Source organism: Lithobates pipiens, unplaced genomic scaffold (assembly GCF_037356315.1).
Source record: "Lithobates pipiens isolate NorthernLeopardFrog02 unplaced genomic scaffold, aLitPip1_a1.2 Scaffold_25, whole genome shotgun sequence".
Lineage (NCBI taxonomy): Eukaryota > Metazoa > Chordata > Amphibia > Anura > Ranidae > Lithobates > Lithobates pipiens.
In genome coordinates, this window is record NW_027507787.1 from 52,483,054 (window position 1) to 52,510,472 (window position 27,419).

The following is a 27,419-nucleotide window of genomic DNA, read 5'->3' on the forward strand; positions in this document are numbered from 1 at the left end:
GCACATAAGTGCATTAATGGATTACAGATTTTGCCTGATTACCATTGTTGTGACTGGAGGTAGATATTTTAACCCTAGAAAAAGTTGCTTACATGGTGTGTCTTGAGCTCTCATTAGCTCAAGTTTATATTGTGCTAAAGTACCTTTCCTCCCAAAATACTGTTCAGCGACCTTTGCTAGGGGCCGATCTGCTAAAGAAATATGCACACAATATTTGTAACTCAGTTAACAACATACAGGCAGTCCCTGGGTTACAAACTGGTTAGGGACTGCCAGTTTGTTCTTAAGTTGAAAATGTTCATAAGTCGGACGCGCATGTGCAGAACGGCAGAGACGTATTTTACCAATGTTCTGTCAAGTAGCCGTGCATGCGCAGATGTTATTTTCCGATGTTGAAAAGTGGCTGTGCATGCGCAGAACGTCAGAGACGCCCCGTTCGTAAGTGGGAGTCGTTCACAAGTTGGACGTTCATAACTCGGGGACTGCCTGCATAGGATACAGCTGCTTAGTCCTTTTATTTGAGTATTCTTTTTAAGGGAAATGGTTCTATGCAAATAAACCATATGCTGACTTTAGCTAAATAGACTAACTGTTGGGTACGATTGTCTGTTTGATTGAAAAATCGAAATCTAATCCAGCATAATAGTGACCCACACAACATGCCCTTTATAATGTTTGGCCATAAGCTTTAGAAGCAGTCTTCCACATGTTCTATATTTTCTGTATTATAATGGATGCATCTCTTAAGACAAATGAATGAAGAATTCCTGGCATGTTCTGGATGGGGAAGCTGGAGTATGTTTCTTTCAATTAATGGTCTGCTCTGTCTCTTGCAGGTCAGTGAACAATTTTCTGATGACTGGTCCCAAGGTAAGAGACATTCCTTTGATCTATATTTACACTTTGCAGAGTGATTTTTGTCCTGTATGAGGTCTCCTTTGCAGGGTTGAAGGGCCGTCACATATTACAGCTACACATGTCGTTTTTGAGGCTTATGAATCTGCATTGTATAGTATCTGAAACTGCAATGCTCCTTACCTCGAATATGGGAATACTACAATAGAGGCAAAGGCAGAGGCAAACCAAAAATTCTATCTTCCCAAAATTTTAACTCACTCATAGTTTATGATTGTTGGTAGTCTATTAACACAGAAATAACTTGAACAATGTTACTTAGATGTATGGGCACAGCCTGTTGGTAATATCTTATATTTAGCGCCCTTTAAAGCAATTTCTCGTAACTGTATGAGAAACGGTAACAGTAAAATAGGAACAGCCAGATTTTCAAAAGATAGGGTTTGCAGTTACAGTCTACACATTCTGTCAACTTTACAACCTTTTACATCTTGTGTGATACCAATGCTGGTCTTTAGAGAGCTTCCAGTGTGGCAGGCTGTGCCCTATCCATAAACACATTCTCACAATTATAAGTCCCTAAATCGCCTCCTGTGCTAGGTAGACATGTACAGTTTGCTTTGTTCCAAATTAATATTCAGACACATTTTTTGTTATTTGGAGATTCTGATATATCCGAATACCCTAACTACAATAAACAAATTTTACCGACTGCTCCGAATAACGTAACGAAATTCGGACTGAAGTTTAAATCATATTTTGCATTGAACTCCAGTCGAATTCTAACTGTACACATATTGCTGAAACCAAAGACTGTGTGTGTTATTAGAGTACCATTTCAAAATAATGTTGTTTTTGTTAAGCCAAAGGTGATTTAAAGAGTCGTAATTGTTTGATGAAGATTTTTCTTTTGTTCACTTTGCTGCATTCAAATTGAAAACAATATAAAATTTTTGTTTCGTCATATTCAAAGCTTTATCGATTTGAATTGGAATAAAATCAGTAAATTCAAAGAAATTCCGAATACGAAATGAACGAATCAACTGAGTTGAACTAAACAAAATAACTAGATTAACGAAGCAAAACTAATTTTTTCGTCATGCACATGTCTAGTGCTAGGCCAAGTCAGACTGAATAAAATAGGTATCCATAAAAATAGAGCAAGAATGCACTGGTCTTTTGATGTAAAAAAAAAAAAAAATTAAGAAAGTTAAAAATACCTTAACAAGCGAATAGATCATTCAGACTTATCGTATGTAAATCTCCCAGTTGCATGGGTCCACAGAAAAGACTTGTCAGTATAACGGTATTACCAACTAAAGGAAATGAATGCATCCCTCTGACTGCCTTGTTATAGGGAAAAACTCTTTTCTCAAGGCTCTCCTAAACAAAATAGGTATGGTTTGTTTAGCAGTATTAAAGGAAAACATGGCAGCACACATGATTCTGTGCACAACCTTACTTCAACTTTCTTTAAGGTTGGGTCCATGATTGTGTTTTGCCTTGTTTTAGCAATTTGTCTTTTTAAAGTGGAACAAAATCCTAATAAAAAAATACTGTAACCTAGAGTGTTTTAGCAAAGCGTTTTCCAAAAAACCTTGGCCCATTCCCAGCATCTGTAAAATACAGAGTATGGAGTCAAGTGATGGGACAATGCAACTCTCCACAGAAAGAGATGTCAGGGGTGATTGAGGGAGTAACAAGGGGAAGCATTTTTCATATCTATTGGTGTAAAAACAGGGGAAAATTAGCATTGCAGAAGGGTTAAGTGTGACAAAATGAAAAGCATTTGCTTCACCAATTTAAAAAAATATTGGGATATTGAATATAAAAGCTAAAGCCTAACATCTGTTGAAAAAATAAGACCGTCCTGTCTTCTACCCCACCTCCATAATATATTTTTGTTCTACTACTACATGAAAGTAGATGCACTTACCATCTACTTTGATTTTTCCCATAGGCCTATCTTATTTACTCAAGCAGTGTGGCAGCTGGGGCACAGAGTGGTATTGAAGAGTGTAAATACCAGTTTGCTTGGGACCGGTGGAACTGCCCAGAGAGAACATTACAGCTTTCCAGCCATGGGGGTCTACGCAGCGGTAATTCTTTTTTAATTTATTCATCATATCTTGATTGTTGTACCTTGTGTGCTCTTCTTCTCTTAAGAATATCCTATAAACTATTTAGGTAGGAAGAAGTTAATTACTTAAATTGTTATAGGAATATATTCACTTAAGTTATAGAGTATTTTCTGTGGCTTTATTATGAAATATTTCCTGGGTAACTTTTCTAAGTTTGTGTGGTAATGTGGGGATTTTGGTTCTTCTTCCTGGTGGTGGTGTTTTGCCATTTCTATCCAAGAGCTATCACTTAACCCCCTTGACCTTTTGCCAATGGATGCCTCCAGAAGTCCAAATTGATTCCATTCTATCAATCAATTCAGGATATATATTTCAAGATAAGTTGGTTGGGGTTAAAATCCCTCAATTTCCCAAGTATCCTCTTTTCCAGAATGGACCCCCCCTTCTACTGGATCTTCTACCACAGGCAGCAGCCTCTATGACACCGGGCCTTCTTCTCCAGTCTGGAGCATTCACTTCAACAGGATCCTCTTCTCTAGACTTGAATCTCAGTACAACCGGACATTCTTATCTCGTCTCCAGATCCCATTTCCACCGAATTACCCACCACCTGGAGTATCTCTTTCTGCGGGATTCCTTTCTCCAGGTTAGAGCTTTCTTCTATTTCATGGCTCCATTGCTACAGTGCAAGTATTTTTTTCCAGATTCTGTACTTTTACAAAATAATTTGCCCAGTCCTACAAAGATTTCCCTTTTTGGGTTTAATTATAAGATCAATATTTTATTCTTCTGTATCATTAACAAATCTTTGTCACATAACCTGCTGCTTCTACGTCATCATTTCAGCTTGAGTTTCTTTCATCAAAAAAATGTTGTGTTGCTTTTTTCCTTGATGGACGCTTCGTACTATAGTGAAACAGGTCTTAACCTTCTTTGTCATCTATCAATTCCCTGAGGTAATAAGGACTGTTAAAGACGTCTTCTTTCTTCTTTTTAGGAGCATGCACCAAGCTCCCAACTATCTAAAGTCTAACACCACCAGGTTTTTCCTGACACTAAGGTCACTAAGAGATTATATTGAATCAAATAGCTCAATATATGTGTGTGCTCAGTAAAGGACTCACAAAAGCATTGGCCAAATTGACCACATCAAACATTGAGCACCAGGTACCATGTCGCACCTAGAGCTTATGACTTTGAGACCTTGAACTGAAAATGTCTTGATGTTGTAGTACATTGTTTTAAACAGAGTAGTGTTCAATGCATTTCCAAAAAATAATAGTTTACACATCTGATTTTTTTCTAGATGCATGGCCTCAGAACATCTGTAAGTGGTGAATGGCAACCACTGCTACCAAGGGCTTCCAAGAAGACTGAAAAAGACAGTCTATAATTTGATCTTATATGTTTTTGTCAATGATCCCTGACATTTTTTCTTTAAGAAATACCTTTATGATAAGTTTAAATATGTTATGTTTTGGGGGAAAAAAACTACCATTATTTTTGAGGGCAAGAATTATAATTTACCCTTACAGTGGACTCTAAAAACAACATTGTTCATTGGCAATTTAAGGCTCAATGAGGACCTGAACTGTGGAAACTGTACTCAAAAAGGGCAAGCAGAGAGTAAAGCACTAGTCATCAGTATTGCCTGTGGTTTTCCTGCAATATTTTTCTCCACGACTGGCATACCATGCCTGTGTCTGTGTGGAGGTGCCGATTTGGTAGAAGAATAGGGTTTTGCTTTCTCACTTCAGAGTGGCCCCATGATGACTGGTTATATAAAGACTAATAGAGAAAGAATGAAGTAGAAGGAAGGAGATCCTTGCACTGCAGATCAAGGTAAATTGTCATCTTCTGTAAGATCTGTGAATGACAAAGTAGCGATATCAACAATTTTCACACCAGACCTTTTGGAGCAAGCAGCCTCAGACAGAGTGTTTTAAGAACTCACACTTCACCCGTACAACTGTTCTATTGTGGACCACAAAGGATTTAGATTTTTTTTTCTCGGAGAATATGGAAATCAGTGGTCAGTGAACACGTCATGAAGAATTTCAAGAAGAGAGGTTCAATTGTTGTGAAGAAGGCTTCAGGGCGCCCAAGTCCAGCAAGTGCCAGGGCCATCTCCTACAGCTGTGGAATCTGGGCACCACCAGTGCAAAGCTTACTCGGGGATGGCAGCAGGCAGGTGTGAGTGCATCTGCACGCACAGTAAGTTGAAGACTTTTGGAGGATGGTCTGGTGTCAAGAAAGACAGCAAAGAAGCCACTTCTCTCCAGGAAAAACATCAGGGACAGATATTTTGCAAAAGGTACAGGGATTGGACTCCTGATTACTGGGATAAAGTCATTTTCTCTGATGAATCCGATTGTTTGGGGCATCTGGAAAAAACTTTGTCCAGAGAAGAAGAGACAAGTGCTCCCATCAGTCCTGTATCATGCCAACAGTAAAGAATCCTGAGACCATTCATGTGTGGGGTTGCTTCTCAGCCAAGGGAGTGGGCTCACTCACAATTTTGCCTAAGAACACAGCCATGAATATAGAATGGTACAAAAACATCCTCCAAGAGCAACATCTCCCAACCATCCAAGAACAGTTTGGTGATGAACAATGCCTTTTCCAGCATGGTGGAGCACCTTACCATAAAGCAAAAGTGATAACCAAGTGGCTTTGGGAACAAAACTTTGAAATTTTGGGTCCATGGGCTAGAAACTCCCCAGACCTTAAGCCCATTGAGAACTTGTGGTCAATCCTCAAGAGGCAGGTGAACAAAAAACCTGCATATTCTGATAAACTCCAACTGTTAATTATGCAAGAATATACTGCCATCAGTCAGGATGTGGTCCAGAAGTTGACTGACAGCATGTCAGGGCGAATTGCAGAGGTCTTAAACAAGAAGGGTCAACTCTGCAAATATTGACTCTTTGCATAAACGTAATGTAATTGTAAATAAAAGCCTTTGACATTTATGAAATGCTTGTAATTATACTTCAGTATACCAAGCAACAGACTTTGACACAAATATTCATTTTCACATTCTCAAAACTTTTGGCCAGGGCTGTATAATCTGCTGCCCCTTCCCCATCAAACACAACTGGGGCCAGGAAAAAAAAAATCTCTATCCTTCTTGGAAATACATATCCTAGCATATTTTCCTAGTTTATGGGTTATATAACAGATAACAGCAGTAAAAGAAGCTCTTGGGTTGTGGGTCAGAACAAAATTCTCAAAAAAAATAGAGCAACCTGTCACACATCCAAAGGATTATGATTTTGGTATGATTATGGCAAATTACACTTTACTAGTTAGATTACAACTTTGCATTGTATTGTAGGAATCAGCCTGTTATTACAGGCATAGAAAGGTATATTATGGTTACTGAATAACAAATACATTGCTGATTCTTGCCAAAGTACTGTAGCTTAAAATGTATATTTTTTTGCTTATGTGCTGTGTGGTATACAGTATGTGTGTCCTATATAATACAATAATTATTCACTGTTTCTCTGTATTAGTTGTTGAATAAGTACATGTGCAATAATTGTTGTCATGCTTTATTTTAAAAAGTTAGGTAAAAATCTTTTTAATAGTTGCTCTCCTCTTTAATGACTTGCTGCCAGTGAGATCCATGAAGGTAAAAGTGAAAATGATTACAATACTTCACTTTTTCCATTATATCCATTTTCAGTTCTCTCTCCTACATTTTAGTCCTGGACCATCAAGGATGTGTTTTTTTTTTTTCCATGGAAAATATTTTCAAAATTTTGCATGTAGTTCAACCAACTCATAATAGTGTAGGAAGTGTGAAAAGCGGCATTTAAAGAGGAAGTAAACCCTGATGGGTTTACTTCCTCTTTCATTCCCTGCAAAGGTAAAGCATAATGGACTACTATGCATCGCATAGTAGTCCATTATGTGTCACTTACCTGACACAGGAGCCAGCGAAGTCACCGCTGTCCCCTGTAGTCCGGCGCATCCATCTTCTCGGTGGGTCTCGCGGCTCCGCCACTGTCATTCGGCGAAGCCGCGATCACGTCACTCCCGCGCATGCGCACAGGAGCCGCCACTCGTGGCATGTCGCCATTGACTGTGTCGCGCTTAGTGCGCCTGCACGCCGCTGTCTACGGTGCATGCGCCGTAGACAGCGGTGCCTGTCTTTTGGCAAACATCTCCTAAACCATGTAGGTTTAGGAGATATTTCTTGGACCTACAGGTAAGCCTTAATCTAGGCTTATCTGTAGGTTAAAGTGTGTTGTAAGGGTTTACAACCACTTTAACAGACAGCAGTTAGATTTAGGCATGTGATAAAGAATTGACGTGTTTCTTTAGTTGTAAGGATTGGTGATATTTATTGATGGGAGCTTGATATGTAAATCATGGTAGAGAGCTGTGTGCCTACATTCTGAAATACCAATAAATGCTATAAGATAAATAAGTGAATAATTTGCATCCCTTATCTTGCAGGTAGACACACAAGGGGAGATTTACTAAAACTGGTGCACACAGAATCTGGTGTAGCTGGGCATTGTAACCAATCAGATTCTAGGCTTTGCTGCCAAAGCTTAAATTGAGCAGGCTGAAGTTAGAAGCTGATTGGTTACTCTACACAGCTGCACCAGATTCTGTGTGCACCAGTTTTAGTAAATCTCTCGCACAGTGACTGAGAATTTGAATCTGTAGGGAAAGAAATAGCTCTCATTTTTGACTCTGTATTTATTAAACATATTCCAGGGATGTCATCCTGATCGTTGCCTAGTGAGTCACTGACCTAGAACAAGCATGTAGGGCAGGAGATCATGCTTGTTCCAGGTCAGTTACTAGGTAGTGAAATAAGGATTAGCATGACAGTCCCTAGGACTGCACCTTTAAAAACAATGTGAGCAATAGCAGTTTCCATATTTCTATCCTCACAGGTCCACTTTAACCAACACCACAGGTGGAGAGTTTAGACATGCAAGCAGCAAGGCATGTGGGCCTCCAGGTCCAGGGGACCCCAGGAGGGCATTCATTGCTGTATACTTTCTGCAATGTAGGTTTAGTAGGTGCACAATGTATAGATATCACCATTTATGAAGGTGTTTGTGGACTTATGCATCATGTGCTCAAATTTACATAAAACAGTGTTGCCAAGACAAATTGCACTAAAAACTATATTAGAGATAGACAAAACCACATAAACAAACCCCTGTCATCTTGGACTACAATGGGATAAATACAATGGGTCTAATAAGCTTTTTCAAGTGAGAAAAGGATTGCATTAGGAGCAATAAACGTCATTTAACTTTTTAATAGATGCCTAGTAGCAATGTTAGTCTTAGGCTGGGTTCACACTTGTGCAAATTGGATGTGGGGTTTTCCGCATCCAATTCGCATGACAGGAGACTGTGACCGGCTCTAAATGGAGCCGAGTCACACAGCTCCGGGGCGGCCGCGGAGCACATTGCACAGGTGTCCTATGTGTCTTTGGCTCTGTGTTAGGTCCAAATTCAGGCAAATATTTAGGCCTGATTCGTCCCTGAAACGGAGAACAGGGACACACCAGACCCCTGCTGTGAGTTGCATCCGCACACATTGTGAACCCAGCCTAAAGCCCCATACACACTATCAGATTTTATGCTGATTCTTTCCTTCAGATTTACCAAAACCATATAATAGGAGGTCAAACCTTAGGAGTTTCAATGTGTATTCAATCAGGCAGGCCCTTCCACTACATGGTTTTGGTAAATCTGGAGACAAAAATCAACAGAAAAGCTGATAGTGTGTATGAGGCTTCAGAGTCCATTCACACAGGGGCAACACGACTTCCAGCGTGACTTTGGGAGGCAACTTGGACACGACTTGAGTATGAATCACAGAGCGACTTGGGGCAACTTACAACACAACTTGAAATTGCCTCCAGGACAGGGGACTTTGCCAGTGGCCAATCACATAACAATCAGCTCTGTGGGAGGGAGGGGTTTGCCTAGAAAACTTTTTTTACTTCCTGGAAAGTTGCTTCAATAAAGTTGCTTCGTTAATATGGGAATCCGACTTGGAGGCAACTTCCATTAAAATCAATGGGTACAAGTTGCCTAGAAGTCGGATTGAAGTAGTACGGGAACCTTTTCTGAAGTCGGAGCAACTTCAGTAGTGTACATTAAGACGGCTCTCATTCACATACATTGATTTTTATCATGTCACGCGACTTGAGGCGACTTGGGACGACTTCAAATCGGATCCAAAGTTGCCCCTGTGTAAATGGACTCTAAGTGTTAATCTTAGTTATAATATAAGTAAAAGAAAATAAAAATTCTAAACAAGCATTTTTTTTATTCCAGCAAATCGAGAAACTGCCTTTGTGCATGCCATCAGCTCAGCTGGAGTAATGTATACACTTACACGCAACTGTAGCCTTGGAGATTTTGATAACTGTGGTTGCGATGACTCCAGAAATGGACAACTTGGTAAGAACAAAAGAGTTCTCTGTCATATATATATATATATATATATATATATATATATATATATATATATATATATACATATACATATACACACACACACACACTGTATTTATATCCTGTCACTTCTTAATCAGCACTAGTGTTGGCATGTTTTTTTTCACCATCTATAAAATGTTCTTCAGCAGTGGTGGGAACAAAATGCAGAGACAATGATAGGCAACCCTGGCCAGAACAATGCAGAGAACATACTTAAATAATGCTACCCTTCATCCCAGTTACAAGGTCTGACTGAACCATTGAAATTAATAAACAGTTTTAGACCTGGCATATACAGGGTGCTTTCTCAAAAAAACACTGACAGACAGACTGTTTGGAAAAGCATCAAACCAACCACATGGGCAGTTATTGACCTTCCAGTGGGTATTTATACACTGAGTACAGGAAGTAATATTTGGATCGCCATAGTGAAATGACGTTTGAAACACCAATATTAACATTAACCACTTGCTTACTGGGCACTTAAACCCCCCTCCTATCCAGACCAATTATCAGCTGTCAGCGCTGTCGCATTTTGAATAATTGTGCAGTCATACAACACTGTATCCAAATGAAATTGTTATAATTTTTTCCCCCAAATAGAGCTTTCTTTTGGTGGTATTTGATCACCTGTGCGACTTTTATTTTATTTTTTTTAAAAATGTAAAAAGGCCGATTTTTTTTTTTTTGTTTGTTTGTTTGTTTTTTTGTTTTAAAATTTTATAACGGGTATTTTTTTGTCTGTCATTGATGTATGTTGATGAGGCGGCACTGATGGGTGGCAGTGATAGGCAGCACTTCTAGGTGGCTCTGATTGGCACCATTGGTGGGCATCAATAGGTGTTACTTGTGGGCATCGATAGGTGGCACTTGTGGGCACTGTTAGACTCTATAATATAAGGCATAATTGCCTCTTCCTTTTCGGGACCGATGTCCCTTTAAAATAAGCCGGTGATCGGCTTTTTTTTTCTCCTCCGCTGTAAGCGTGAGGAGAAAAAAAAAAAACAATCACCAAGCTTTTGTTTTGATCATCTGTCATTGGCTGACAGCTGATCACATGGTAAGGGGCCGGGACCGGCCCCTTACTTAGATCGGTGATCACCCAAGACTCAGTGACGCCCCTGTAGAGCACACGCAAGGAGCGTGCACAGGGGAGGCCGTCATATGATGGCCTCCCGGGAATTCAGATCTGCGCTGTGGCCGTCGTTCGGCTATAGCGCAGATGTCAGGTAGTTAAATTACAATATGGTTTAACAATAATGCAGTATATATTAGTGTTTTAGGTGGAGTTTTCCCTTATGTATACATGTGGAGTAATATGGCAATTTAGCACCCAGCTGGGAACAACATAAAGTGAGCCTGGTAAATTTCAGTTTTAGTCATGTATTAATGAGAATGGCATCATGTGCACTGCCTTATGTTTTGCTGTAATCTGATATTGAGGTATGGTAGCCTGTAAACTTTATTATAATTTAACCAATAAATTGCAAACGCTACATTACAGATACCAACCAAACCACAGATATTTACCACAGGTCTGCTTGTCTATTTTGTTAATTTACTAAAGGCAAATAGACTGTGCACTTTGCAAGTGTAATTGCATTAATTTTCCCCAGAGTTTAGTGAATATGATAAGGATCATAAAGAATACCTAATCAGGTGCAAGAAAAAAGAAGCATTTTTGCGTGCACGTGATTGGAAGATGGAAATCAACAAAGCTTTACCACATTCACTAAGCTCTGGGGAAAATGAGTGCAACTGCACTTGCAAAGTGCACAGTCTATTTACCTTTAGTAGAATATACCTCAGTGACTTGAGATGATTTATTGTATACATTATCCCTAAAAAAAAAAAACACAAAACAAAAACAAAAAAAAAAAAACACAAAAAAAACTTTTTGCTCTGGCTGACTGAAATTTGCTGATAAAATGTAAATTCTGTTTTTTTTTTTATATTAGCCTGAAAACTTTGCTTCTGTTGTCCAATCTGCACTAGATGCCTCTGCTGTATTATGTTATGCATACACGTATTTTTAAAGGGTCAGCCCACCTTAAAGTGATATTTTTGAAGTCCCTGGCTCCTAATTTATCTTGAAAGGTAAATCAGCCTGACAAAAAATTCTCAACTCTATTCCTATCCACATGTGAGTGTTCAGTGTTCCTGCACATCTTTGCAAATGCTTGACACTACTGTTGCATTTTCCATAGTATAAATAAATAAAAGAAATTCCAGTAAAAAAGTGAGATCCACCTACAATGGCCACAAGACCAAGGAACACAAGTGTACAAATATTAAAAACAGTCCCTAAAAAAATTAAAGAGATTGTCAGGTGTTTAAATTCCCAGCAATACCAGTTTTGGGTAGTCTGAACTTTTTAAGCATATCCTACGTTAAAAACAGTATATCTAATGTTAAAAGAATTAAACAAATCATATCAGGTGTTTCATTTGTCTGCTCACAGGAGGACAAGGGTGGCTTTGGGGTGGTTGCAGTGACAATGTTGGCTTTGGAGAGGCAATATCTAAGCAGTTTGTGGATGCACTGGAGACTGGACAAGATGCTAGAGCCGCCATGAATCTTCATAATAATGAGGCTGGAAGGAAGGTATAGCTATATGAGCTCTGTGTTTGTTTGTTTTTTCATTTTTTTTGTTTTTGTTTGTTCTTGTGCTCTTTATTAATTCACTGGTTAGAGTGGGCCTAATATAAGATATGTTTATATGCTAAGTGCATGTATGTGATGTGTAACTGTAAAGCTGATCATACATGTAAGGATTTACATCCCACTGGGCAGAACAAGAAAGATAGACAGACAGATTTTCTCATTAACACTAAACCACTTGGATGGACAAATCTCCCACTACTTAATGGAACAGTGACTTCCATCATCTTCTTTGATTTCTTACAGGATAGCAAATGCCCTTTACAGGCAGGGACCGTGGGCCCCTTGTTTGTGTAGCAAAGTCCTAGTGCCTAGCTGTTCTTCTGTGGCTACTGATCCCAGCACCACCTCTTAAGGCACTGCCAGTCCACCCAGCTGCAGTTGCCCCTTCCTTTCTCCAGCCCCCTTGGCTAAATTTTCAGTGTCCTCCCCAGACTGAATCTGCATCCATCTCAGACTGCTCTCACCCAGTCCTCTCAGTACTCCCTGACCATAACACTTACCAGCCCACCCAGCTGTCTTCCTCCCTGGAGATTTGCCTGGCAGTGTTCTCCTCCTGCTGTCCTTCTCCTGCGCCTCTGGTCAGGACACCCCTGTGTGTTGGGAACAGGGTACCTTCTGCACCTAAACTCTTAGACCGGTGGCCTCCCCAGACTACAGGGTTAGTATTAGAGGGGGCCTGCCCCCTCCCAACCCATCTGTTGTGATGTTGGGGATTGGTAAGGATCCTCATGAATACTCCAGGCAGCTCCTCCTCACCTCCACTCACACTCTTCTGGAATTTTCCAGCAAGTTCCAGATGTAGGGGGAGCTCTCAAAGTGCTGCCTGTAAGTCAACCAGCCCTCCCTGAGTCACTCACCCTGGCCCAGTTAAAAAAACACAAAAAAAAACACAGGCTTGAACAATTTTCCTACACAAAGGCCTAGTCTAGCACACTAGAGGATGCTACACCCCCCCCCCCCACCAACATCCAGCCAGTCCCGGTTTAGAAAAATAGCTCCTGAGCCAAGGGCATCCCATAAAATATAGTGGGAGGGGAAAAGGGAATCAACTTGGACAGGGCTATACACAAATAAATTAAAGGTATCAAAAATATACAGGCTCCCTTGAAATAATTATATACACGGTATATGCACAAAATATACATCCTAGGTACAGGTCCCAGAACCTCTACACAATATAAAAAGCCACAAAAATGCCAGAGCACCTCCCCCTTGAGGGAAGCCCTCTTAGCCCACTGAATAATGTTGCATGTAGAAGAGAAGGGTGGGCTAGGGTTGCCACCTCATCTCTTTAAAACTGAACACATAATAATTACACAGGTTCTGTGGCTGATTAAGGTGGTAATTAAACTCAAACTTGGTGCCTTAGCTGCATTAAATGAACCTCAGAACCTCAGTAATTCATATGTGTTCGGGTTTAGAGGCATGAGGAGGCAACCCTAGAGTGGGTGGCTGCCCAAAATGACACTTGATAACAGGAAAGAAAAAACAGGAAACACAATCCTATCACTAACTTCAGCTAACTTTTCACATATTCTGACACACATTGTCATCCAAGGGCGCAGTCTTTCCCTGTGCGTCCTTTTTAGAGTCTCTGATGGGAGGAGCCCCTTCCCTTGTCAGCAGGCTCTTTTCAGAAGGCTTGTATCATAGACTAGGCCGCACCTGAGTTCATTAGAGGGATCCATCTGGCATAGGTCAGGGTGGCAGTCTGGCCTAATCTATAGTAGCATAGTGCATATACTCCCACACCAGGTCGTCCTCCCACTCTCCCCGGGAGTTCTCAATGACATCCATGATGTCGGGAGGGACATGGGGTAGTCCAGACCCTGCTCCAGAGCCGTTTTGTGCTAAAATTCCCTCTGGAACATGGAAAACCTGGACAGTGCTCTTGGCTTCCCTTTTCCTGGAAGGATGCAAGCGCCGGGGTACCTCTTGACCCACTGCTTGTCAGCTGCCCTGATCTGGGTGGTGGAGGGGCTGCTAAAAAAAGGTTTGTCTGACACTGACTGGGGTCTTTGCGCCTTCTCTGGTCCCTTCAGCTGGATCTGGCACTATCAACACCTCGGACTGGACTTCTTTCTCCTGAGAGTATCCCCACTCCCATTCTTCCTCCAGGCTACTGTGCGACGACTAATCCGCTAACTCGTCATCCAAGGGCCTGAATTCTGCCTGGAGTCTGGACGACCCCAAGTCTATGGCCCTGTCACTGCCTTCCCCCACTGGCTCACCTGAGGGAACATCTCCCTCCTGCACTGACCCCTTTCCAGGAGGGGTCAGCAGAGCACATAGGCATAGCCAGCATTTCAGGGACAGTGTCTGGTTCCTGCTGGGTAGTACTCACAGTTACCAGGTCCCTGACTGGGCTGCAAGCCATGGAAGATCTCCACCCTTCATTCCTGATGTCGCTGTTCTTTGCAGGGGAGTCGCTAGGGTAAGACTCTCCCCCGCCTTGAGCACAATTCCAAGCCTGCACTGACCTTTCCGTTACTACTGTGGCTGTAAAGTTTCAAAGTCCTGACCGCAGGTGCACAGTATAGCTCAGTGGCTCCTGCTCGCTGGATGTCAACCTGGTGAGCTGTTGTCACAGTGCTTTCACTGGATCCAGGCACTGACCACCATGGTTGGTATTCTGCAGGCAGGACACAACAGGCACAGTCGCTCAGTCACCTCAATCATGTCAAGGGCAAATTCCCTGCGATGCTCCAACCAGACACTGGTGTCCACTTCTGCAGATCTGACAACCAGGTTAAAGCCAAGTACATGTGCACACCCTCCGCCATCTTACTCCACTCACTTGGTGCTAGCAGGGCAGGCTGGGTCTTTTCTGGGGTGTGGCTTCACCCCCAAGCTTCCAGCCTGGCTGGCACCTGCAATGCTGATAAGCAGGCCTTTTCTTGCATGTTCAGCGGTAACCTTTTGCTCATTGTACTGAAGTTTGCAGGCACAATGATAATGATAATGATAATGATGACATGTACACTGGCACTTGCAGAACATTTCCAGACATGCAGCTCGGCACCGACTGTGCCCGAGCAACTGGGAGCAGGTGGAAGCTGGTAGTTACTGTGGTTGCCTTTAGCAACAGCAAAGTCTCTGACACATATATCACTGTAGTTAGTAGGTTTAGGACAGTCCTTCGCATCAATCATGGTTGGACAACTGGCAAATTCCCCCCTGCAGGCACCCACTGGCTTACTCCAATCACCAAGGTAAACAGCAGACATTCCTGTTCATACTTTACTGTGTTTAGCAGGACTTTGAAGCATAAAGTAACTTAAAGTCAGCTTTAAGCACATCGCTGGACATATTGGTAATATATAGATTCGATCACCCGCCGTAGTTGCCATGGGTAACACACACTGTCATCCAAGGCGCAGTCTTTCCCCGTGGCTGACATGGGTAACAGCGCATGGTTAAGTTTATTGAGTAGTAGGTTAACACAAGTGTGCGTCCCAGCCACAGTTGGGGCAACTGGGTGTGTAGGGCAACAGTAATTTCAGTAGTAGCTCCCACTGGTTGCTACGGGCAATGGCACTTGACTTTTGAACAAACAAGCACAAGTTGGCTGAGCAGATAAATCCTTTCCCTCAGTTTCAAACCTCTGGTGGTCTTGGAACAAGCGACAGTGCTCCGGATAAATATAAGGTTGGTTTCTAGGGGCAACGGCTGTGCAGGTTGATCGTGGACATTCCAGATGACACCCCCAAATGTAGCGCACCCCCTAAGGAGCCACAAGTAGAAAGGGATCTCCCACCCTGCCCAACCAGGCACACTGCACACTTTGAGGCAAGGAATAGTCCAGTGCTTTGTTTTTCTTTGTATTTTTTATTGGGGGGGGGGGGGGTTTGCCTTGGATGGGGAGAAGGGTACTATGGGATGCTCTCTTGACTTTAGTAGAACTTTCAGGGACAAACTTCTTCTGTACAGTCTGTTTACACTCAGCTTCCTCCAGCACAATGCTTGCTTGAAGCACTACAACTCCAAGAACCAGCTTGCACTGTTGGATAGGAAGGAGATGCCAGGGACTGCAGGCCCCTTGTTCTTGTAAGAAAGTCTCAGTGCTTAGCAAATAGTGTGGGGGATATATTGAAACTGGAGCAGGCGAAAACTGGACCAGCAGTGCATGGCACTTTCATTTTCAAATCTTAACGGAATGAATGTCCTTCTGTGGCTACTGATCCCAGCACCACCTCTTCAGGCACTGCCAGCCCACCTGGCTACAGCTGCCCCTTTCTCAAGTCCTCGTGGCTAAACTTCCACAGTCCTCCCAGAGTGACTCTACATCCATCTCAGACTGCTCTCACTCAGTCCTCCCCGATCTTAACACGCACCAGCCCACCTAGCTGTCTCCGGCCTGGAGATTTTCCCGGCAGTATTCTCCTTCTGCTCTCATGCCTTCGGTCAGGACAGCCCTGTGGGTGGTGAAGAGGGTCCCTTATGTAACACCAAGCTCCCAGACCCAAGGCCACCCCCCCCCCCCCAGACTAGGGGGTTAACCTTAAGGCTCTCCAACGGCCTCCTAACACTTCAAATCTCCAGCTTCCACCTGAACTCCATTGCTACAGCTGGGCTAATCCAGAGTATTTGAGGGGCCCATCTGTTGGGGATTGGTTAGGACCCTCATGAATACTCCAGGCAGCTCCTCCTCACTTCCACTCCCATTCTTCTCAAAGTTTCCAGCAAGTTCCAGAAGTAGGGGGAGGTCTCGGAAGTGCTGCCTGTGAGTCATCCAGCTCTCCCTGAGTCACCCTGACACAGATAAAAAAACAAAACAACAAAAAACAACAGGCTTGGCTACCAGCCAAGCCTAAACAGTTTTCCTGCACTAACAAAAACCTATTCTAGCACACTAGAGGGTGCTACATTAGTTTTCACTGAAATCACAGTACTTAATAATGCCTTCACCTGCTCATCAGAGGGACAGAGGCAACTTTGTTTAGTAATTATCTAGAGTCAGAATTTATTTCCTGGTGTAGAGATGATACAATCATGGCAATTTTGACTTTGTTCACAAATGTCTGATCAAACCCTGCTTAACACTTCGACTTGCTGCAAATTAAAAATGTTGCAGTCTGATCACTGGGGCCGAGAAGACTGAGGAAATGCTTCCTCAGTTAGGCTGCTTTCACACTGGGGCGGTATTCAGGCGTTACAGCGCTAAAAATAGCGCCTGTGTAGCGCCTGAAAAAAACCGGCCCCTTTAACTCCAGTGTGAAAGCCAGAGGGCTTTCACACTGGGGCGGTGCGCTGGCAGGACAGTGAAAAAAGTCCTGCTAGCCGCATCTTTGCAGCGGTGAAGGAGCGGTGTATTCACCGCTCCTACCCATTGAAATCAATGGGACACCGCGGCAATACCGCCGGCAAAGCGCCGCTGCAGCGGCGCTTTGCGGGCAGGTTTAACCCTTTTTCGGCCGCTAGCGGGGGTTAAAACCACCCCGCTAGCGCCCGCAGACCGCCGCTAAAACAACGGTAAAGCGCCACCGACGCCGCTCCCACCCCAGTGTGAAAGCAGCCTTACCCAGAGCTCAAGGACAGCATGTTAATGATAAAAGGTGCAATAGGTGCTGTCATTGTCACAGTCAGGAATTTATGCAAACTTGTAAATTCCTGGGAGGTCCAAAAAATATTCCAAACCGGTTAGATTTTTATGGTTGCCACTTCAGGGTCCGTACTTAAGTTACATAGTTACTCTGGTTAAAAAAAAGACACAAATCGATCCAGTTCAAAGGACACAAAAAAAAAAAAAAAAAGACACACACTTTTTATTTATTGCAGAACAAAAAGTACATGTTGATAACTTTTCTCTTTGATATGGTATATACTGTGTATTATCTAGTAAAATACTGCAATGTCCTGTTTACTACTTCCATTCTATTTAGGCAGTAAAGAGTACAATGAAGAGGACATGTAAATGTCATGGGGTTTCTGGAAGCTGTACAACTCAAACCTGCTGGCTACAGTTGCCGGAATTTAGAGAAGTGGGATACTATTTAAAGGAAAAATATCACAAAGCTCTAAAAGTTGATTTGCTGCAAGGAGCAGGAAATAGTGCAGCCAGCAGGGGCGCTATAGCTGAAACATTTAGCTCCATTTCAAAGAAAGAACTTGTCCACCTAGAAGACTCACCAGACTACTGCCTGGAGAACAAGACTCTGAGCCTACTAGGAACAGAAGGCAGGGAGTGTCTTAAGAGAGGCAAGACGCTTAGCAAATGGGAAAAAAGGAGCTGCAAACGCTTGTGCGGAGATTGCGGATTGGCGGTGGAGGAGAGAAGAGCAGATATGGTCTCCAGCTGCAACTGCAAGTTTCACTGGTGCTGTGCTGTTAAATGTGAACAATGCAGGAAAACTGTCACAAAATATTTCTGCGTCAAAAAGGAGAAGCGTGAGAGGAGTGGTGGTGGAATCCCCCGCAAGAAAGAAAGTAAACTAAGAAAGAAATTTTAAAAGGTTACATAGCTGTAATTAAAACATTTGTGAGACTGCAGCCTGTGCAGGCGGATATTCCACAATGGATTGCTCCATCTGGTGAGACTAAACTACATGGTTTACAGCCGTATTTTCCAAACCATTCTTCACTATAATTGTGCATGTTTTCTACAGAGGATCACAGGTGTATTAAAATGGACCTTGCAACAAAAAAAAAATAACAGAATAATCTACACTAAGCGATTAAGGAGAGCCCAGTCCAATTACTTACAGTAATTACAGAGAAACTTTAGCGGTTTGGGGGTTATTTACAGTTTTAAACATTATAGAGTTTCCTAATTATCTAAAATCTTTGATTTTCAATTTAACATTTGCTATGACGTGCACTCATGACACAAGGTTTACAGAGCACAAACACAGAGCCGTTTTCTTTCAGACTGTCACTCTCTATCTAAAGCAACATAAAACAAGGAAACTACACACATGCTAAAATGCAAAGGCTTTAGAATTTACATGGAAAAAGTAAGGACTAGCTAGTGATACAAGAACCTCAAGTGTCAAGTTATACTAAATTAAAATAGGCTATTTGCAGTGTGTTTTGTTTGTGATGGTCCACTTTAAAAAGCATTAATATGCAAGAATTGGCATTCTTTGTAGAGGGATGTAAAACACGCATGATTAGTGGTGCTGGAGGGCCAGATTTGGGAAACAATAGCTTACATAAACTACAGTAAAATACTTTTTGATTGTGTGTGCTCCATTTAATAACACACAATGTAACCATGCAGTATGGACGATTTTTTATTTAATTTTGCCTTTAAGGAAAATACGCAGTTTGGCTTTCTTAAGCCTTTTTTTTTTTTTTTTTTCCTACTAATATTGCAAACCAATACATTTACACAGCTTGGAAAAAAATACACAAGGGCCAGAAGATTTTCAGTCTGTTTTAGTAGTCATAAAGCATTACTCTCATACTGTACACTACAGCTAGTAAAGCTGTAGTGACCGTTCAGATTATAACTAAACTTTACTAACTAAACTTTAGTATAACTAAATACATACATTTTTGAGTTTTGGTTAGAGTGGAGAAGGATTATAACACTTGTATTTGTATAGTACAGTTAAAAGAAAATCTCAAATTTTGGGGTCTCAAAAACAGGAATTAAAGGGGAAATCTTCCAATGGGGACGCTGGTTCTGGTGACCCTGGCGTGCAGAGAAAATGCAGTTTCCCAAATAGTTTCCTGCATGTAGGAACATATAGTGCCTACCAGTAAATTGGTGCTTAAAACATATAGGGGTACCATGAATAGCCCGTGTATGGTTTTTCATAGTAACTGTAGAATACTGAAATAATCACAAACCTAGTGACAGGTTCACCTAATAACAATTATCTTGGTGGACAGTAAAAAAAAAAAAAAAAAGTTGATCATTTGGTTCAACTGTACTTCATCAGTTTATAGAGTTAGGGCAGTTAACAGCATTAGTCACCTAAAAGGTACCTTTTGAAATCCGGTATAAAACATGCATTAAAAATCAATTATCAGATGTCTATTAAATCCTAACATCAAGTTCAAGGATATAGCCATCTTAAAATCTTTGTTGAATCATATACACTACCAAAGCAAACACAGAAATCAGATAATTTGTTGCAACATCACCAGCTTTGCACAGGTTTTACAAAATATTTGTAGTTACAATTCTTAGGGCCGGTTCTCACTGCAGGCGAGGCGAGGCGACTCCGACTTGCCTCGCCGCGACCTGCCGCAACCTCAGCGGCAACTTGCAGATGACTTCTGTATAGAAGTCAATGCAAGTCGCCCCGAGGTCGCCCAAAAGTAGTACAGGAACCTTTTTTCTGAGTCGGAGCGACTCGAGTCGCTCCTCTCAGAACGTTTTCATTGTACAGAACGGGGGCGACTTGCGAGAGCGAGGCGAGGCGAGTCGTGTCGCCTCGCATCGCCCGCTGTGTGAACCGGCTCTGACTGTTATAACGAATTGTATTTTTGGAGTTAAGGCCAGTCCCATACCCTGCTAAATTAGCATTTTTTCATACAGATGCATTAGTAAAGGTCCATTCACCTGGCTGTTGTGTGGTGCAAATATACATACAGTGCTTTTTGTTTTCCAGTGGACACTGCCCACACTGCACTGCAACACAAAGCATTTTGCCTCGTCATGCAATGGGACTATGCTGGATTAGCTACCCAACAAGAGCATTCTTCAGCCCCTGACTGCCGATTTAAAAACCACTTCAGTCCCAGAAGGATTTACCCCTTAATGACCAGGCCATTTTTTTGCAATATGGCACTGCATCGCTTTAACTGACAATTGCACGATCATGCGATGTTGTACACAAACAAAATTGATGACCTTTTTTCCCCACAAATAGAGCTTTCTTTTGGTGGTACTTGATTTTAATTTTTTGTGCTATAAACGAAAAAAAGCGTAAATTTTGAAAATAAAGAAATGTTTTACCTTCTGCTATAATACATATTCCAAAAAATTTGTAAAAAACAAAATTTATTCATCAGTTTAGGCCAATATGTATTCTTCTACAAAATAGGGGATAGATTTAGGGAGTTTTCTTTTTGTGGCGATCTATGACTAGCGGGACTACGGCAAACAAATCTAAGTGACAGTTTTTGGGGACCAGTGACACTAATACAGTGCCTTTTTTTTTTTGCTAAAAAAAAAAAAAAATGCACTGATCAATGTATTGGTGTCACTGGTCCCCAAAAACTGTCACTTAGGTTCAGATTTGTTTGCCGTTCAAAGGGTTAACTGTGTCCCCTGGGTGTGTTCTGTGTGGGGGATGGGCTCACTGGGACAACACAGAGATTGCTGTTCCTGACTACCAAGAACAGCCAATCAGTGTTGTCCCCTGTCAGAACTGGGATTCGCCTTGTTTACATAGGCAGAACCCTGTTCTGCCATCTGTGGAGCGATCGCGGGTTGCCAGTGGACATTAAGTCCGCCGGCCCCTTATGCGCACTCCCCCAGAGCGCAGCCAGCGTACGCCCACAGTATTTCATGCACAATGTACAGGTACATTGTTTCACGCAGCCAAGCTGCCCTGCTGCAGTATATGTGCGGTGGGCGTTCCCCGAAGTGGTTAAGCAAAGGAGAAGTGATTGTGCCAGTTGCATTCCATGGACTTTTATTCCACATAGTATAGGTGAAATTTTGGCAAGATGACTTGCTTCAACCATGGAATAAAAGTAACCTAAAAAAAGACTCAATTCAGGAAGGGGAACTAAAGGAAAGGGATACTAAACAAATGTCCCTAGGTCGGACTTTTAAGGCATACAAAACAATATTGAAGTATAGAAAAATAGCCATGTTTATTAGAAAATACAATATATGAATAGAGCATTCAAAGGTTAAAAATCATCTATAATGATACAGAGTATACAGTGAGCCCTTGTGTTTCAATGTGTTTCACCGCTAGGCTTCTTCAGGACACAGTCAAGGTTCCAAAGACAGCAAAGGAGAGAATGAATCTCACTGTCTAGAATAGAACATACTAAATTTTTTTAAAAAAAAGGAAAAATTCTGATAACCATAACATACAGTACATAGTGAATATTAAAAAGCGCTTATCTGTCCAAAAGGGGAAGTCGGGGGACAGAAAACCAGAAGATGAAAAAGACAAAACAAAAACAAACCACAAAAGCAAAACAAAAACACCAAGAATACCTTGCAGGAGAATGAACCTCGTATGTAAATGTTCAGGTAGTATGGATATTTCATAATATACTCCCAGGAGGGGGGTTAATTCCTTGTGGTCTGTATACAGGTGATTAGAGACAGACAAATCTGACAATTCAGGAAGTTGTAATGTCAGGATAAGGACCTTTATTTCAGCCATGTGACTGAAGTTTTCATATCGCATTGGAGAACTATCACTTTTTTTTAAACTAAGTATCCTTATCTGGTCTGTTATCTTTGTGAACTACTGTGATAATTAACACGAATGTCAGGAGCACCACAAATGATATAAGAAAATCCTGGCATAAAAAAGTCTGCATTAATGCTTGTTTTAATAAATGTTATTTATACGCTATTTCTTTAGATCTTCACCACTAAGACAGACCCAGTGTCACTACTTATATTGGATGTTCCTTCATTGTGTGTGTGTGTGTATATGTGTCAGCACTAACAGGTTTCAAGGTTTAGAGTAAAAATATGGAGATGTGTAACGGTTAACATGATAAGTAACTTCACCTCAGCCCAGCGATGCAGCAGCATTATCTCCCTGCTAGGCTGAGGCTTCGGGGTTTTGGCGGAGAATGATTTGCCAAGTTGCCATAACAATGGGGCGGGCACTTCCTTCAACGCCACCCATTGGGATGTCAACCAGATAAAATCCCTGGGCTACAACTTGTGTATAATGTGCATGCACGAGATCAGGAGGTGCATGCTGGATTGCCAGCAGTACCTTATCCAGGAAACCTAGTGGGCCTTCACATGCCCACAGTCAAGATGGAAGCGCTCAGCAAGCAGAAAACAAAGGTAAGTAATTATATTTAAAAAAAATATGTACTATAATGGCATATTTATTATAAACATCCTTTAGAGTATCTAATTCATATTAGCATAACCAGTGCCTTTAAAAAAAAAATATGTGGGGGAAGCTCCGCTTTAAGTACACTTGTGCACACTAAAATTATTTACATGTTTTGAATAAGTAGTAAAATAATTTCCAAACAATTCCTTATTCACTTTTGTAGCTATTGGCATTGTGGAGAAACTGGTTTTCAAAGTTTACACCAAAACTTTGTAATCCTTTCTGTTGTACCAGAATCTTGGCAGCCTGCCAATGTAAACAGAGGATGTTTCTAAACTGTTAGGGATAGTTCACACCAGAACACTGTGTGGGAAACACGCATTACGTACACATTTTCCTGAAATGAATGGGCTTAAAAATCACACAGCACTGAGATGCACAGGAACGTGAACCTTTCCTGTGTGATTCTGGTGTGAACTGACTCTAAGATAGAATCCCGATTGCAGAGCCTTTGTTGTGATCTTTGAGAATAAATTACTTCACATTACAGTCAGGGACGCTTGTTTTATTTGTTGAGAATGTGTAAATAATTTAAAGCGGTAGTAAAGTCTGGAAAAATACCCCCCCCCCCCCCCCCCCAGCAAGTTAAGGGCATGATGTGCTAGTATGCATTGCATTTTAGCATATTGTGAAAGACCTGCCTTAAAACAAAGCCCTCTATCAGTGCGCTGTCAACGCTGACAGGGCTTCCATCATCACCTGGGCTTCATAGGCTCCAGCCGTTTGAATGACGGAGCCACAAAGATGTCACTCCCATGCATGGCCACGGGAATCACTGCTATGGCACATCGCTCTGAAGAGACAGTATACTCAGTCTATTCCCAGACTGTGTGCTGGGATGTCAGAAGGAGATTAATGGGCACAACATCCATGGAGAATGGGGGCACAACTAACAACTCGGGGGAGCACAATCCTTCCCAAAACCTTCCCCTAGATCCAGCCATGTCCATGCCTTATATGTTATTTCCACTTTTACATAGAGGAATAGCGCAGCGCACCTGAACTTGCAAAGCAAAGGGGCATATTTAGCCCCTGGGCTGCAGTTTGGAGACCACCGATTTAGCCTAGCATGAACCCATACTTCTCCTTTAATTCTTCAGTGCTGATTATTAAATGCAGTAACTCCTAGCAGCCAATCTCAATTCCTCTTGTACAGGTCTGACTTTTGCAAATTGAATTGTATGTTTGTATCCATTTAAAGCAAAGAAAAATAGCCCTGTGTGAGCTTTGAATTGCTGCAGTTGGAGAGTATATAGGGCTAAGGACACTCTGCCGATGGGACAGTGCCAGGTCAGTCATCGGTCTTTTGTGTGGTCACAAGAGAGGAAGTGGAGAGAGTCAACACTCGGCCATACCTGACAGTACTCTGTATTAATATTATACAGGATATATATAGTGGCAACAGTTTGCACAGTGCTTTACAACATGAGGGCAGACAGTACAGTTAAAATACAATTCAATACAGGAGGATTTAGGGCCCTGTTCATTAGAGCTTACAATCTAAGTGTATTTCCTAACTCCTGAGGGCTGACTTGGAACAGCATGAGAGGAAAGGAAAGGTATGTGCTGCTAGAGATGAGAGATGTATTAAAGCAGAATTGGGTCCCAGAAAAAGTAGCAGTTTTAATCTACTCTAATCCCTTCCAACAACATTGATAAGGATTGAAAAGGAACTGTATCATTTGCATTCTCTGTACTGGCATTCACTCCCTACCCTTTCCCTACAGACACTAACTGCCTACACATTCATCCTCCCTTGTGAAGTGACGGGATTATGCACAGTTTGAACAATAATGCTATCATCCTGGTTTAATGTACCAGGTAACCACCAGGTCATAAGCTCCTGCCTACATTGCCTTGTGGATGATCGAACTTTATGGGGGAAGGGAGTGTTATATCTTAAAGCAAACCTGTAAGCAGCAGGCTTGATTTAAAAACACCTTGATGATTAAAGTTTATTGTCTATTGTGTTTTTCAATAATTCAACAATTCACAGTGATATTAGGATTTCCATTGGTTTAAACACAGAAGAAAGATTTAGGAAATTAGATGTGGAGCTCTTAGTATACAGGTACCAAGAGATATAAGAATTTATTGCAATCCGGTACAAAACTTGAGCCAAGACTTCAAAATGAGTTTTGCATAGGGCCATCATTTTGTAAATTATGTGAGGGAAACAAACTCTCTCTTAAGTGAACAACATGTTTGTCTTCCTTTTTTAATTAATTATATTTGAATATGTTGTTTAAATTAAAAATTTAGAGTGACAAAGTAATTGCCTAATTTTAATAACATAATTCTGTTATAGAGAGAGATTGTAAATAATTTATCATTTGTGCCACTGAATATAATCTAGGTTGCTTTTTTCCTGGTTACTAACGATTAATATTTAGAGATACATTTTAATGAAGTTGTATATAGAAAGTGAAGCACTTTTTACTTTAATTTATTGCACAGGTACAGAAGTGTACACCTAACACAGAGGGGGAAAGCTCAAGTGCTCAACAACAATAAAATTATTGGTACAAACTTTACATTGCGTGTCATTTTGGCCATTCAAGTGTTGATAATTGGCTAGTTTGACAAACATTCTCATTTTTTTTTTTTGGTGCAGTAGAAAGCTGTAGATTTGTTTGAAATTTACAACTTAGTCACAAAGTTTAGAAATAACTTTTTATCTATAACCCTGCAACAGAAATGTATTGCAAGGCTGAGGCAGCAATCTCTTATTTTGTGTCTGGATGATCTTTTGTCATTCCATCTTAAATTCATTAGGGTTGATTTACTAAAGGCAACTAGACTGCTCAATTTGCAAAGTAATTTTCCCTAGAGCTTAGTAATTGTGGTGAGGCTCTGTTGACTTCGTCCAATCGTGTTCATACAAAAAAAAAAAATGCTATTTTATTTCCTTGCATGTAGTTGGGTATTTTTTGAAAAGTGCTGCTTCACCACATTCAGCTCTAGGACAAAATCCCTTGTAAAGAGTAACTTACCTTTCAAAGTGAACAGCCTAATTGCCTTTAATAAATCAATCCCAGTGACTGGTATAGCGGTACCAACTGCAGAGTTTACGGAATTTTGCACAGCATGGTTTGCTATCATGTACATAACAGAAATGTTTTATGAATTTTTCTAGTTGATGTTTAACATGGTCATGTAATTGAAAAACAGCATAGTAAAACACTGTGTAAAGGTATATCTGTCCAGCTCTTGTTATAGGACATCCACTCATAGTGAGCATCTATAGTGAAATATTTCTACTTTAATTCTGACTTTGGTATGCAAAGAGAAGAGTCATTACTGAGCACAAACCCTCTAAGTTCAAAATAGAAAGGTCCTTTTAACAAAGCCTATAATTCTTGTGATGGTTGGCACACAGATATTGGAGGTATACCCTAGTCCGACTCTGCTCAAAATTGCAGATGCTGCAGCTCCCTTTTCTACAATGATAGCATTGTCTATCGATTCTAGTGTGCCAATTCCCCGATAGAAGGTTTTGGGTCTGAAAAAGGGCCCTTTCATCCACTGTATTAACCCCTATGCACTGGCTAGCTCATTGCACATGAAGGAGAAATACTATGAGAACCTCAGTATAGAGCATTCAAACTTAATAGTTTCACCTTGACTGCAGTAAAACACTGTTGCTTGCTAGCTGTATGTTGAAGTAGGAGCTGGACAGATTACCTATGTCAATTCTGTGGATAAATGTTTGTTTATACTTGTAAAGTTTTGTAGTTTTTTTTTTTTTATAGAGATGACTGCGCTTTTCTATGTTTTTTTTGTTTTTTAGAAAATTCAATAAATACAAGCCCAAGAATTTTTTTTAAACATGCTTAGATGAATTTTTCAAATAAAACAAGTTGTTAAACTTACCCGTGAATTAATGTTTGCAGCATTAAAATGTGTACATAGATCAAAAGGCACTAAAGACTTTTGTCCGACATAATTTCAGCTAATTGAGGTTTTCTATAGTGCCTTGAAAAAGTATTCATACCCCTTGAAATTTTCCACATTTTATCATGTTACAACCAAAAACCTAAATATATTTTATTGGGATTTTATATGATAGACCACCAAAGAGGCACATAATTGTGAGAAAAATGATACATGGTTGGCAAAAACGTTTACAAAGAAATATCTGAAAAGTTCAGCGTGCATTTGTATTCAGCTCCCTTTACACTGATACCCCTAAATAAAATGTATTGCAGGGATATCCAATTAGTGGACCCCCAGCTGTTGCAGAACTACAAGTCCCATGAGGCATAGCAAGACCCAGACAGCCACAAGCATCCACGAAGAGGTAGAGGAGTGGCGGGACACTGCATTGCATCAGCCGC

General features: G+C 41.1%; 1 protein-coding gene across 2 annotated transcripts in view; it reads left to right on the plus strand.

The window, feature by feature from the left end:
* WNT8B (Wnt family member 8B) overlaps positions 1-26,909 on the plus strand; it is a 68,816-nt gene extending 41,907 nt beyond the window's left edge. The window contains exons 2-7 of one of the 2 annotated variants that reach the window (XM_077454439.1): positions 837-870; positions 2,816-2,954; positions 3,367-3,582; positions 9,257-9,382; positions 11,880-12,022; positions 17,965-26,909. In XM_077454439.1, the coding sequence (XP_077310565.1) occupies positions 837-870; positions 2,816-2,954; positions 3,367-3,582; positions 9,257-9,382; positions 11,880-12,022; positions 17,965-18,531 (1,225 nt within the window). In that variant the 3' untranslated portion in view covers positions 18,532-26,909. The remainder of the gene's footprint in view (positions 1-836; positions 871-2,815; positions 2,955-3,366; positions 3,583-9,256; positions 9,383-11,879; positions 12,023-17,964) is intronic. The other variant, XM_077454440.1, reaches the window with a different exon arrangement.
* Positions 26,910-27,419: the final 510 nt, after the last annotated feature.